This window comes from Ictidomys tridecemlineatus, chromosome 6, assembly GCF_052094955.1.
Source record: "Ictidomys tridecemlineatus isolate mIctTri1 chromosome 6, mIctTri1.hap1, whole genome shotgun sequence".
In the NCBI taxonomy this organism is placed as follows: domain Eukaryota; kingdom Metazoa; phylum Chordata; class Mammalia; order Rodentia; family Sciuridae; genus Ictidomys; species Ictidomys tridecemlineatus.
This window is the reverse complement of record NC_135482.1, coordinates 56216920-56231497: the sequence shown is the minus strand read 5'-3', so window position 1 is coordinate 56231497 and position 14578 is coordinate 56216920. Positions and strand designations below refer to the sequence as shown.

General features: G+C 36.5%; 1 protein-coding gene across 22 annotated transcripts in view; it reads right to left on the bottom strand.

The window, feature by feature from the left end:
- Positions 1 to 14578, bottom strand: part of R3hdm2 (R3H domain containing 2) — a 123978-nt gene that overhangs the window by 34374 nt on the left and 75026 nt on the right. For 18 of the 22 annotated variants that reach the window (XM_078053275.1, XM_013363060.4, XM_078053278.1 and 15 more), the window contains 8 exons: positions 12678 to 12877; positions 7441 to 7482; positions 5469 to 5555; positions 4322 to 4448; positions 2850 to 2928; positions 2029 to 2088; positions 987 to 1127; positions 458 to 566 (listed from right to left, as the gene is read on the bottom strand). In XM_078053275.1, coding sequence (XP_077909401.1) covers positions 458 to 566; positions 987 to 1127; positions 2029 to 2088; positions 2850 to 2928; positions 4322 to 4448; positions 5469 to 5555; positions 7441 to 7482; positions 12678 to 12877 — 845 coding nt within the window. Of the gene's footprint in view, positions 1 to 457; positions 567 to 986; positions 1128 to 2028; positions 2089 to 2849; positions 2929 to 4321; positions 4449 to 5468; positions 5556 to 7440; positions 7483 to 8491; positions 8581 to 9362; positions 9389 to 12677; positions 12878 to 14578 lie in introns of those variants that run through there. The other 4 variants (XM_040280441.2, XM_040280446.2, XM_040280448.2 and 1 more) reach the window with 3 other exon arrangements.

The following is a 14578-nucleotide window of genomic DNA, read 5'->3' as shown; positions in this document are numbered from 1 at the left end:
ACTTTGTCAGTTCAAGGCTAGTCCTCAGCTAGGATAAGAGTGGAAGTGGGATAAAGTAGCTTTTAGTGATTCCTGAAGAAATCCCTAACTATAAAAGGGGGAAAAAAAAAAAAAAAGAATGAAACCAACAGCTGGATCACAGCCAAGGCAGGGAGAGACCTTGCTTTGTCCAAAGTGACATGGAATTAGAAGTCAGTGGCAGACCCAAGCAGTTCTAGACCAAATGAGATCATCCAGCAAACCTCAGCACCATGTCTCTCCAGGACTAAGAGAGTGGCATCCAGCTCAATAAGTGTAGTCAATCTTCAACATTAAGCCAAAGTCAACTTAGCATAGTTCAATGCATTTTTCCATTCTAAGGTATTTTGAGTTTTTTCCATCCCACAAACTTCTTCTTCCTTCCCAGTTTCTCTTACTGCAGGCTCTCTCTAAAGGCCCACCCTTTTCCATTCTTCACCTGGTTATCATCTCGGTCCATACTGGCATCATCTCTCTTGAGAATGAATCTCTGCTGAAATTCGGCATTCTTCTCATCTTTTATATGTTCTGAGAACCTCTGTTCAGGGCTGGGATTTGGAAAGAATTGTGAAAGATGGGAGGAAAAAAGACCCCTTTGTTAGAAAGAAGACCTCCTAGGTATAGCTCTACTACATTCCACAATCCCTATAGGTAATTTCTGAAGTCAGACATCCAAAAAGTCAAATAGATGTTTTATTGAACTCCTCTGTTCTTTATATACCTATAACTTCTCTTCCTTCAAAGTTGTATGGTCCTATCAATGAAGGTGAAGAAGAGCTAGGGCCAATCTTCAAGAAATATCAGTGCCTCTAAAGTATGTCTCTAATGCTTTGTAAAAAGAAACCGGTAATATAATTGCCCATCCCCACAACCCCTCACAGAAGAGTCATCTTGATCCTATACCTTCTTCTTCTACCCTAGCAGGTTATCCCAGGAAAGTCTACCCACTCCATAGTTTTCTCCCTTACATTCTTGTGTTGCTGGTTTTGTTGATGATGACAGCTTTCCCAGTTTGATCAACATTGTGGTCCATTCCAAAATAGGCAGCTACCCGGTGTAATAGCATCCGGTGATATGAGGTCATCTGAGGGAACTTCTTGAATTGGTTACTGAGGGGAAATCCAGGGGGAAAAGTGACATAAGATATATAATAGTAACAGTAGCTAACTGTAATTTTTCTTACCACTTTCTAAAGAAGAGCATTTCTTAGAAAAACAGACATATTATAAAGATGATACCAAAAAGATTTCTCTCAAGAGTTTTGTAATTATTCTGATCTACCTACTATCCTAAGACTACTTCTTAAGGCCTTGGTCCCACCCACTTGGACGAAGTTTGACAAAGGAAAAAGGGAAACTTAAGAATACAAATTCCAGGACAGGGCCAGTTGCTGAAAAAGATATTAATTCTTTCTCAATGTATGTCTATGCAACAACTTAAAAACCTCTGTTTTCATACATATACTTTTTTATAAGGTTAATTAGATATTTTTATTTAAGAATAAATAATTGGTTGACTATAATAATCACAACAATAATTAGTGTTGGCAAGGATGTAGAGAAGTTGAAACCTTCATACTTTACTGGTAGGGATTTAAAATGGCACAGTGCTTCATAAAACTCTTTGGGAATTCCACAAAAGTTAAACTAAAATTACCATATAACCCAGCAATTCCACTCCGGATATATATTTAAAGAAATTGTAAACATGAATCCACACAAATGTTAATTGTAACATTACTCATAATAACCAAAAAGTAAAAAAAAATTATGTATTTTGATTAAGTGATGAATGGATTTAAAAAATGTGATCTACCCATACAGTGGATTCCTTTTTCCCCTATACATATACTTTTAATCCATTCTGATTGCTCTCTTAATTTCTTTTGTTTCCCAGTGACTAATTACTTCAAAATTCTCACTTTGAGAAGACAAAAGAGAAAATTGTGTCTAAATTTCTTTCCAGTGCCCCCTCCCACCTCTAAGTGTATATTTCATACAAGTAACTTACTTGTTGTCATTAATAAATTCCAGAATCTCCTGTTCTAATTTTAGCAGCATCATTCTGTCCCTGTTTAAAAAAGATTAAAACAAAACAAAACAAAACACAGCCCTCCCATAGACATTGAAAGCAGGAATTGAAAATAACTTGTTCACTACAGAAGCTAAAGGGAAGGATATATCCAAACTCCAATGGACTGTAATGCAGAGGCTGCTGTGTCTCACTAGTCTGCACTTTGATATTGTTTTTAGTTATAGATGGACACAATATCTTTATTTATTTATTTTTATGTGGTACTGAGGATCAAACCCATTGCCTTACATGTGAGCTATAGCCCCAGCCCCCGTACTTCAATATTTTGAAAGAGAAAACCCAAGTATACATTTTTTTAGACCTCCTCCTAATCATATGCTTTGCTATCCATATCAGAAAGCTAACTGTTAGCAATATATTCATATAAACAGATGCTTTATACTTATAAATCTATTTATTCTACATCCCTTCTGGTTTTTCAGTCTTTTAAAGCAATGATCGATGATTTAGCTTATGTACAAATCAATTATCTTTTTCTTCGTGCTTTTTAATCACTGTGCTCCCAAATCTTCATATTTCTTTGACTCTACATTCTTTTCCACAGAATTTTTTAACTCTTCCAAAAGCAGAAACTTCAATGTGAGGGTATTCTGAATCCCTCACAGAATATCAAACTATACTTGAGAAACACTCAGGGAGGGGATGGACATCCAAGATTCATAATGGAAAAATTCTGGGAAGTTGCTCGGCCTCTTGCCTCCTATTCCCTTTCTCTCTTAAACCAATCATGTTATTACCTTGGGTTCTTTTTCAGTGTATTTACAAGAAATTCATGTAGGTCTATTCCAGTGGAGTCTGTATATTCTTGGCTGGAGTCTAGAAGCACAACAACAAAAGAAATTAAAGTACATGAAATTGCCTTGTATGGTACCTAATCTCAAGTAAAACCCACAACCTGACTGAGAAGATAAGAATAGGAAAGCAGAATCAAACTTTAGGGTTTCAGCATTAAATCCAGAATGACCTTGAGTGGTAGCCCTCCAAAAGTCCCCTTCACAAAAGGAAAAATCTGGGCCATAGTGTTGCATCAAAATTATACTAAAATGCCACTTATCATTACTGAAAAGTAAGTGTATTTACTGAATATCCTGATTAAAATACAGTATGTTTTATTTTAGCTATAGCAAATAAATTCCAGATAAGGGAGCAGTCAAGACTGAATTTTACAGAACCTAAATACAAATATGCCCAAATATTGACTATTTTTAATCCTAAGGTTGCCTTTTCTTGTCAACTATCACTTTTCCGGAATATGCCTTTTTGCTACCAGTTCAAAAGTTTAAAGCCACCTGGGTGTAGTGGTGCACACATGTAATCCCTGCAATTTAGAGGCTGAGGCTAGAGGATCACAAGTTCAAGGCCAGCCTCATCAACTTAGAGGGGCTCTAACCAACTTATTATTATTATTATTTAGTTATAGATGAACAAAATACTTTTACTTTATTTAGTTTTTTTTTTTTTTATGTGGTGCTAAAGATTGAATCCAGTGCCTCACGTGTGCTAGGCAAGTACTGTACCACTGAACCACAACCCCAGTCCCCTAAGCAACTTATTGAGACCCTGTCTCAAAATAAAAAAATTATCTGGGCACAGTGACACATGCCTATAATCGCAGTGGCTTGGGAGACTGAGGGGAGAATTGTGAGTTCAAAGCCAGTCTCAGCAACTGGGAGGTACTAAGCAATAAAATACAATACAAAATAGGGCTGGGGATGTGGCTTAGTGGTTGAGTATTCCTGAGTTTAATCCCTGGTACTAAAAAACAAACAAACAAAAAAACTCCCAAATTAAACAGGCTGGGGATGTAACTCAGTGGTAAAGTGCCCCCCCTCCCCAAAAGGGAGCAGGTCTGCATTAAAATTTTAAAAAATTATTATTCCAGCCATCCCAAACCAAAATATATATGTTATCTGGAGGGTCTGATTATCCATGTCACCATTTATTTCATAGCACAAATAAATCAGAATTGACTACACTGTCCTCCCCTGGGTAGTACCAATGCAGACAAAGTAGCTCTCTGGGGGCATGTGAGCCTTAAACCAAAGAAAGTAAACTAGTTAGGTACCTTCCCAAGCAATCAAGTCAGCAGGACACTACAGACTACAAGTGTTTGGCTTGTAAGGCCAGTGGGTACCAGGTCTCAGGATGAGAGAAACGTATACTACAGAGCCAGGCATTAAGACAGATGAGAGACAGGGAAAGTCCTCACCTCTAGAGAGCATCTTCCTTGGGACCTTTTCTTTGTTTTTGTCCTTGTCTTCCTTTTCAGAGACATCCTTTGTGGACTTTTCCTCCTCCTTGTCAGAGGGGCAACTGATATGCAATTGAATTATATCCTTAAACAAAAGGAAAAAATAATATATTCAAAGAGGAATAAGGATTTTAACTGTCTTGCAACTTGCTTAGAATCTCAATAGAGGCAAATTTTGGGGAGGTAGCTTTATCTTATAGAAGAGTATGTTTTGTTAAATTGCTTTAGTTTTTGTTCCACCAAGAAAGTGGAGGCCCCAAGCTTTTCCTGTCAGCAGTCACACCCTACTTATAGAGCAAGAGCTCAAGCTACACCAGCTGTTCTTGACATAAAAACTGGATGGTAATGCTTCTAACCACTGGAGGAAGAATATGGGTGGGAAAACAGAATCAGCTCTGGGATCTCCTTGTTTGTATTAAAATGTATGGTCAAGACATGATGATCTATAAATCATACACTCACCCTGCCCTATCTTATTCAATAATTTCTGTTTTTTTTATATTTATTTTTAAGGTTTTTTTTTTTTAGTTGTAGATGGACACAATACCTTTATTAATTTTTATGTAGTGCTGCTGGGGATTGAACCCAGTGCCTCACGTATGCTAGGCAAGCATTCTACTACTGAGCCACAATCCCAATCCCTCTGTTTTATTTTTTAAAAAGTACTTTTTTAGGCTGAGCATAGTGCGCACGCTTGTAATCCCAGTGGCTCGGGAAGCTGAGGCAGAAGGACTCCAAGTTCAAAGTCAGGTTCAGCAAAAGTGAGGCACTAAAACAACGAGGTGAGATCCTAAAATATAAAATTGGACTGGGGATGTAGCTCAGTAGCCAAGTGTCTTTGAGTTTAATCCCTGGTACTCAGAATTTTGTTTTTGTTGACAGACCTTATTTTATTTATTCATATGCAGTGCTGAGAGTCAAACCCTGTGCCTCACACATGCTAGGCAAGCATTTTACCATGGAGCTACAACCCCAGCCCAATAGCTTTTGTTTTAGAGTGCCATTTTCCCTGATTTCCAAGCTTGATGTTGATGCTGTGATTGCTACACCAAACCAAACAAATGCCATGCACTCAAAAGCTACACTTATTCTTTCAACAACCTACCTGGGTTTCTAATGGCCCATCAGCAAATGGGGTGGAGGACTCTTCACATACTGCCAGACTACGTACCAATTTCAGCTTGGAATTAGACTAAAAAACAAACAAACAAACAGCTATGTATATTTCCTTCTTTGGTTCTATTAGCTGTTGATTCTTTACTGGTTCTTCATTGTTGTTGTTTGTTTTTGATTTCTGAGTTTCCAAATAGGTCCTATTTGCCAATTCCAGGTTCAAATGAAAGGTAATTCTGCTTACAACAATAGATATGTAAAAACAAATCACAGATGGTTGGAAACCTACTTTCCTTAGCCCTCTTCTGTCTCTAGTCCAGTGCTGTAATTTCTTGACTTGAAAGTTTATTGCAAATACGTAGCAGTATAGCACTATAGAAAGACAATGGACTTGAGCCAAAAGTCCTAGTTATGACTCTTGGTTTTTGCATTTATAAGATATAAGAGTCTGAGCAAATTACTTAATTTAATTGTTCTCTGTTTTTCTTCAATAAAGTCAGACTAAAAAAATACCTAAAAGGTTGTGAAAATCAGATAATATAAAGTATATAAATATACATATCATCAAATAGTGCTTAGCATACAGTAGACAATAAATGCTAAACAACTCTAAACTTGAGATGGGAAGGGTATGAAAAGAAGTTTCTAGGAAAGAATGAAGAGAAAGACAAAGAAATTTTATAATACTTAGGATTTAGTGTAATAAAAAGCTAATCCACCTGGTTTTCTTCTGCTGGCTCTTGAATCTCAAAAAGATCTAAAATCCATTATGCAAATCATTGCTTTCCTAGGAATCACTGAAGCCAAAAATTATAGAGTGACTCATTAGACATCTAGCTATAAACATTTACTGAGAGTTCTTACGATAAAACTAAGGTTTGCAGTGAATACCAAAGCAAAAACAGTGTGTGTACTCCAGGTAGGGGAGTACCAGAAAAGAATTTGTGAGTCTGAGGAATAACCTCAAGCTAATTCTGCTGTTAACTACTTAATGTCCTTGTTAAGTTTACTTAAATTCTGTAGCTCAAGTTTCCTCATTGCAAAATGGAAATAATAACTTTCTTATTTATGTCAAAAAATCTTGGCAGACTTAAAACAGAAGTGAATATCCTCTGTTCTAAACATTAACATCATGGCCTTCCCTGTAATTAGGCCATGTGATGCATGAGGCAGTGCTACTTATCAAATTTCTTGACCTTCTTCAAACCCAAACCACAAATTGGCTGGGCTACTCCCAAATTTTCTACCTTTAGTTTTCTAGAGGAAGGGGGTGGGCACCTCTGATGACAATCTTCCCACTATAAGGAAGGTCTAATATTCTATTATTCCCCAGCTAAATTAAAAAAGCTATCAGATAATAATATAGTCTTTCCTGATAACTCAGCTTATAATAATTTATGGTGTGTTGATTTTATCATACAATGATTAAAAACAAAATCCTCTTCTCTGTCCCAATGTAAAAAGTAAAACATTAAAAAAAAATAAGTCTGTATTTCTAGGATATCTGAAAATGTTGAGTCATTTCTACTAATTGGGGCAGGATTTATGTTAAGAAAAATTCAAATGGAGGGGAAAAATGTGAAAGTGAATTTCAAAACTCACACAAACAGCCAATCTCCTAAAGAAGCCGGAGTGAGCAGACAAACTGGCATTTTTAGCACAACCAGTACCAAATTCTCCCAGGCTCTGCAGAAGGCTCCAGCTGGGTGTCCTTTCAGGCATCAGAAATAGATTATGATTGAATTAGAGGTAATGGAGAAAAATGAAGAAGACCTTCCACTAGGAAATATATGTGTGTGCATGCAACTGTGTGTATGATGCAAATTCATAATTAGGGTAGAAAGTGCAAACAAGAAAACTTGGCCAACATATAATCTGAATAAACTAGAGGTTGATGATATATCTATCTGTGAAATGTATTACTAATAACATTAGAAAATAAGCAATGAAGGAAGAAGTCTTACCTTGGCTCTTTTCCTGGCATGACCATGGTTGGATGTCCGCCTCTGTTAAAAGGGAATTGGAAAATATTAAAGATGGGGAAAATCAATACTGAAGTTAGAAGCAATATATGCTTACAGCATAAAAGCACTAACTATAAAAACTATTATAACAATTGCCAAATTTTGATGAAAATCAATATCCTTGGTGTCACTCTACTCCAACTGCAGCAACTGTGACATGAAGGGCCTTCAGATCATTCAAACCAGTCAAATCGTCATTTACCATAACTGACTTCATACCAGTCAAATCACCATTTACCATGAAGATAAAGAAAAGGAACAATTGATTTGCTGGCCTTTTTCACAGACTGAAAATACTTTGGGACAAACCATGGAATTCTCTCCTGATTAAAATGCTTCTGAAAATGTTACTATCACAGCATGAAATATTTTTTTACTCCAAGTTTGCATACAGAAGCCTATTTAATTTATAATGGATATAAAATGTGGTCCCTTAACTATGATTTATAATAACATCCTTATGAGACAGATGTTGGAACATCAGAGTTCCAACTTGAGATACCCAAAATACCTGTCTCTATAAATCACTGCAAAAATGGAATGAAAAGTCTTCTTCCCATATGCCTCCATACTTGAATATGAAAATTCTCCCAGTTTTAAGCTCCTGGTGGTGAATCTCATAGCTAGCTTGTCTGGGTCAGAGATATGAGAGGGGAGAGGATAAAAAGGAAGAGGCATGGAAGAAAGGGATAAGATCTCCCAAGCAAAGGGAAGAAAGAGTGGGTAAGGAACAGGGTAGAAGCCACGTAAGATGAAGGATGAGGCTTAAGGTAGGAGGAGGGAACAGCAAATAAACTCATAGGATTTCTAAACATCTGAGATATCAAAATGTGTATGATTAGGGTATAAAGTGCAAGCAAGAAAACTCTGCCTATATATAATTTGCATAGATATTTGTTCTAAATATTACCCCACCCTTTTAGGGAAGGGGTTGGAATGTCCAACTGAGGCTGCAGGGTGGGGAAGGGGAAATAAGTCAGAGGCAGAATACCAGCATGGTCTTGGGTAGGTGAGGATTTTTCTTTCCTTGGTCCTCTTCACTAGTTAGCAAACAACACTGCCACAATGCAAAATGGAGAACTGGGAAGGTAGATGGAAAGAGTAAGAAATGATGGAGCTGGTCAATGCCAAGACCTGTTACAGCAAGGGAAGATTCACAGTCCAGAAATATGAAGCAGCATTTATCACTACTTTTTCAAATAAATAATACATATACACATCACAAACATTTAAAAGGCATAATGGAGTTATATAATGAACAGTAAATCTTTTACATCTGTCCCCCTGACAGCTGGTTCCCTCCTAAAGGATTAACCAGTATTGAAATTCTTTTAGATCCACCCAGAGACATTTTTTATGCATATGTAAGTTTATTGTACTCGTGTACACAGGTATTTTTTTAAAACCATGTACACACTATTATTGTACACATTATTCTCTAAACTTTGCTGTTAAACTTTTTTCTTTTTTTCATTTTTTTTAAATGGATAGCATAGTGCAGAAGATCTACTCTGTCTTTCTTAATTGCTATACAGTATTTCACTGTATGGCTATAACATAACTAATTTTACCAGTCCTTAAATTGTACCATTTAGGACATTTATGATCTTTTGCTAATATAAACAACCACATCATTAAGTTTATCTATAAACAGTATATCTGTAATCCACTAACATTTTTATAAAGTATTGCTAAATTAACCTTCAAAGTGTTGTATAAATTTATACCGCTACTAACGATATATGGATCTGCTTATTTCCCAGAATGGGTAATTTTCATTAAACAGCCAAAGACATACTAAAAGCCTAACATGTAGCAGGTACTATGATTGCTACCAGAGGATATGGAGATAAAAGACAAACCTTTTCAAAGGAACTCATAATCCTGTTGGAGAAGACAGATAAATAGACAATTACAGTATAGTACATTAAGTGTGTTACAGAGATACTCACAAAGTATGACAGAAGCACATAATGAAGTCATCTAACTCAGACCTAGCAACATATAAGTTCATATATTAACAAGTATTGAGTGCCTGTAAGGCACTGTGTTAGAACTTAGGAATATAATCATAAGCCTAAATGACCAAAACCTGGGCTTAACGGAGCCTATAATTCAGTGAGGAAGACAAGACATTAATAATAAGAATTATATAATATAGACCTTCAGTGGGTGAGTAAGGTTGTCAAGGAGGCCCTCTTGAAAAAAAGACGTATCTGGATTAAGTTTTGAGAGGTAAATAGGTATTAGATGTTGGAAGAGAGTTCAGGAGTTGAAGGAGCTCAGGGAAAGAACATTAAGGAGGGGATACCGGGAAGAGAAGGCATATACAAAAGCAAGCTTTCCCCAAACTTCAGCTTCCTTTTATAAGGGACCAAGGAATCAAATCATACTAAAACATAGCATGCCAGAGGTGATGGTTGGCAGATAAGGGACTAGGTCACAATTTACCATGCTGGGAAATCTGGGACCTAGCCTATGGCAATAAGACACACAGAAAACTTGAAGAGAATTTAAAAATTCAGTTTCTCATTTCATGACCATCTTTCTAAAGCAGCATGGTAGATGAATCAGAGGGATTACAAGTTTAAAGTCAGAAAGCCCAACAAGGAGGCCACACCAAGCTGGTTATTTATAGGATATACCTAAATTCAATATGTGTTACCTGAAGTCTTGCCCATTATAAACAGAATTTCAGAACCTGAATTTTGCAGCACTGTATCCATGCAAAAGATACTGTGAGTTCCAACTGCTGATTCCCAAAATATATCTCACAATATTAGTAATGTAGTCCCCTTTCCTCAAAAATTTTCAGCTCCACCTCAAAACATAGACTACCTTGACAGCACCAGTTAGATTCTTGGGGAGACTGTCAGGGTACAAGCAGAAGGAATACAGGAGGAGCAGAATTTTTAGTGCTGCTGAAGGGGTTTGGGTTCTGTTGGGAAATGGTAGAGAGGAGGGGGCTTCCTAAGGGACTCCTCCATATGATACACTGTGGCACACAAGATTCAAAATTTTGCAAAAGAAACAAACTCCAGTAGATGGCAGCAACCTCTCCACCTGCTTTAGTTAGAGGCAGCAAAAGAAATCAAATTAGAAAGGTGGCAGGTCCTTTTGATCCCCATTTATGACTGTTTTTATATGCAGGTGAAGACATTTTTATAGTAAACAGGTGCTCATAAAGAATATAAAACTAACAGATGTCCTTTCTTTACTGCCTATTTTCAAAAAATGTATACAACTGGAGTTCAGAACATCATTCGTAATAGTCTCCTCAGAATAGAATAAGTTGTACTAAAAGTTCATTTAATTGTTATCTTCCATGTAATATGACAGTACATAATTAAATATTCATTTATATGTCCTGAGTATTTAAAATTCATTATTGAAATTGGTGGAGGCTGGAAGTAAAGTTGAACAGTGGCAAATTGTCTACACAAACTTTGGGAGGATGGGTGGGGAATAACAAGTCACATGTAAAAGGTAATGGAGAGAAAAGCTGCCAGGATGGAGATCTGGTAAGTTTTAAGCAGAAAGACAGTAAGAAAATAGGTAGACTAGAGAATAAAATATCTCAGAGAGCTGTCTGATTTTAATTCATCCCTTTATGTTGTAGTTGTTTTCATCTTTAAAGAGGACAAGGCTAGGTCAATTAAGTTGTCTTGAAAAATTATGTTTCAAATTTCCAGACACTCCAAAATGCTATTGCTCCTGCTAGAGTTAATGTTCTATCTCCTAGGCTTATAACAAAGGCCAATCTCAGGCTTGGGCATCAATGAAAGGATTTAGAGATTAGTCTTGAATTATGGAAGAAACCAGCAGTGACCATAGATGGAAAGGAGAGCTGTAATAGATAGGGTAGAGGAGGCTCAGAATCCAGTTAGCTGGATACCAAAAAAGAACACTGGAAGAAGCTTGGCCAACTATCTACTACGTGTAATTCTGCATTGAATATGGATTTGGATGAAAAACGTTAAGAACCAAAGGATGAAATTCCTCTCACTCATTCACCAAGTGGCAAGTTCAGAGACTATTTCTGACCCAGAAAATGCTGACTGTTTTAACACAGCCAGGATATGAATTTAATACTGTGTGTGAAGACAAGCAGCTCTAGTTTTAAGAATTTATTCTATTAGCCATGTTATAACTTGTTAAATATGTTTGTATACAGTTTATTTTTAAAAAATTTTTATATATATTTTTAGTTGTTGATAGATTTTTTTTATTCATTTATTTATATGCGTGCTGAGAATCGAACCCAGTGTCTCATACATACTAGGCAAGCGCTCTACCACTGAGCTACAACCCCAGGCCACAGTTTATTTTTTGATAGTTAAAAAATATAAAAATGCAGCAAATATAGCAAGAACTACTGAATGTATTAGGGATTTCATTTTGTCCTTTCTTTTTTTCTCTCTTTCTCTTTTTCTCCCTCTCTCCCTTTCTTTTGGGGATTGAACCCTTGGGCACTTTACCACTGAACTACATCCCCAGTCCATTTTTTATTTTGAGACAGGGTCTCATTAAGTTGCTTAGCACCTTGGTAAGATGATGTGGCGGGCCTCAAACTTGCAAGTCTCCTGATTACAGGAACATGCCATCAGGGAGATGTTTCTTTTCTGTTTTCTTTTTAAGTATTGGGGATTGAACCTGTGGGCACTTTACCACTGAACTTCATCCCCAGCCCTTTTTATTTTTTTATTTTGAGACACAGGGTCTCACTAAGTTGCTTAGGGCCTTGCCAAGTTGCTAAGGCTGGCTTTGAACTTGCAATCCTCCTGTCTCAGTGGCCCCAGTCATTGGGATTACAGCTGTGCACCACCATGCCTAGCAGGGAGAGATTTCTTGAGAGAACAAGCCCCTGCCCCAACATAAAGTACCCCCCTCTCCATATAGGGATTAATTGAAGGGTAATTCACCACTGAGCTACATCTCCAGCCCTTCTATTTCTGAGACAGCAGAGTCTTGATAAATTGCTGACGTTAGCCTCAATTTTGAGATTTTCCTGCCTTGGCCTCCCCAGTAGCTGAAATTACTGGCATATACCACTGTGCCTGGCTTCAGGTTGGGATTCTTAAGAAGCATCAAGTGTTGATATTGGTGGCTAGATTCTTACAGATTCTCACTTCTATTCAAATATTAAAAAGAGTGTATACAATGCTTCTAATCCTTACCTGTGTCTCCTGTCGAAAACTGGTATCTTCACCTTCTTTCTCAACTTCTTCCTTACTTGGAGTCTTAGATATAAACTTGTTTTTGCTTACAGATTCCTCCACCAGTTTTTTTTCTGATTCTTTCATTATTTCCAGGGTCTCTTGACTAGTGTTACTGTCAGACATGTTCTTCAACAGAACACAGTAGCCTCTATGGACTCCTAAAGAAACATCAAAGGTATTAAACAGGAGGTGTGTCTCTATATTTAACATACACCTAAGACTTGTATTTCTTATGTGTGTATACACATATATATTTTTATAAATATATACATATTTATAATTAGAATATATTATTAATACATACATATACACATATATATATACATACGTATATATAACACACACACACACACACACACACACATATCCCCCCAGTAGTCTCCCTATAACCCAGAAAGGAGTCCTTTGATAAATGCTGCTCTGGATTAATTTTTTTTCTAAATTTATTAAGGTAAAACTGACTTAATAATAAGCTGATTGACTTAAAATGATTTAAAATGTACAATTTGATGAGTTATATATAAACACCTGTGAAACTACCGCTATATTTGAAATAGTATATCCATCACAGCCAACTTTCCTCATGCTCATTCATAAATTCTCTCCCTTCTTCTCACCACCTCTGGCGAACCACTGATCTGTTTTCTGTCACTATAGACTAATCTGAATTTTCAAGATTTTTTGGGGGGAGAAGGCAGGGAGAGAACTTGAACATAGGGTCTCGCCACACTCTCTTATCACTGATGAACAGTCCAGCCCCATGCATTTTCTAGAATTTTATATAAATGGAATCATACAAAGTCTAAACTTTTTGACTCAGTATAATTATTTTGAAGTTTACCAGCATTAAGTTCAAAAGCAAATTAGTAGAAATCCTCTTAGCATTTCATTTGTCCTCCCTTGTTCCCTATAGAAGTTTGCTTACATTTTCAGCTCAATCACTGAAGTCACTAGATTCTCCAGAAAGAATAAAAATATATCATAAAGCTCCATTCACCACTAGAGAGAAACACTTTCCCAAGGGAGATCTTTCATAGCTACCATAAACCACAACATTGTCACCAACTTCAAGCTACTCCCCATTAAAAAAAAGCAACAAAAACAGACAATGGTTACAAGATCTTAAATTCTTTATCTTAAGCAAGCTAAAAAAGCAAAGAAGAGAACTTTGTAGCTATTTGTCCTTCAGAAAGATTGGGTCTCTTCCTGAAGGAGAGAAGTATCTTCATTTCTATCTGTTATTTGGGTTCAGTCACTCTACCATCTCCCAATATTACAGATACTCCTGTATCTACCGTGCAGGAGTAGCCACTCTTTATCATTTTCACTACTTGGGAAATGCTGTAAAGAAGCCAGTGGTTCTCTAAACATACATTAAGAAACAGAAGTTGATGTTCTATACATGCTTTCATAGATTCACGTCTTCAACTGGTAAAATCAAATATGCTTAGTTACAACAAGAGGTTTGGTAGAAGTTTCTCCTTACATAGGTTACTGACTATACTTTAATCTTAAATAGTTCTTTCCCTCCTTTAAGATAAAACTGTAAACCCTCCGAGATGTCATATATATTCCTAGTATGGTTCTAGAAACAGTTAGCAATACTTCAAAAAAATTGTCAGACATATTTCTGACCTTCAAATAAGTTTAAAGGTTAAGACTTCCCTTAAGAAGTACAGATAGCCTCATCCAACACAAGTAAGACAGTCTGCAAGATTACTATTTTGTCCACCTTGTGGTAGCTCCTGAGAAGCTATTTGGAGTCTTAAGTTTGTATAGGTTTAGAAAACTTCTCTTTAAATGGAGCAGAGAGTCATTCATGCAACATAAAGTAATAAAGCTGAATTTAAAGATAAGAA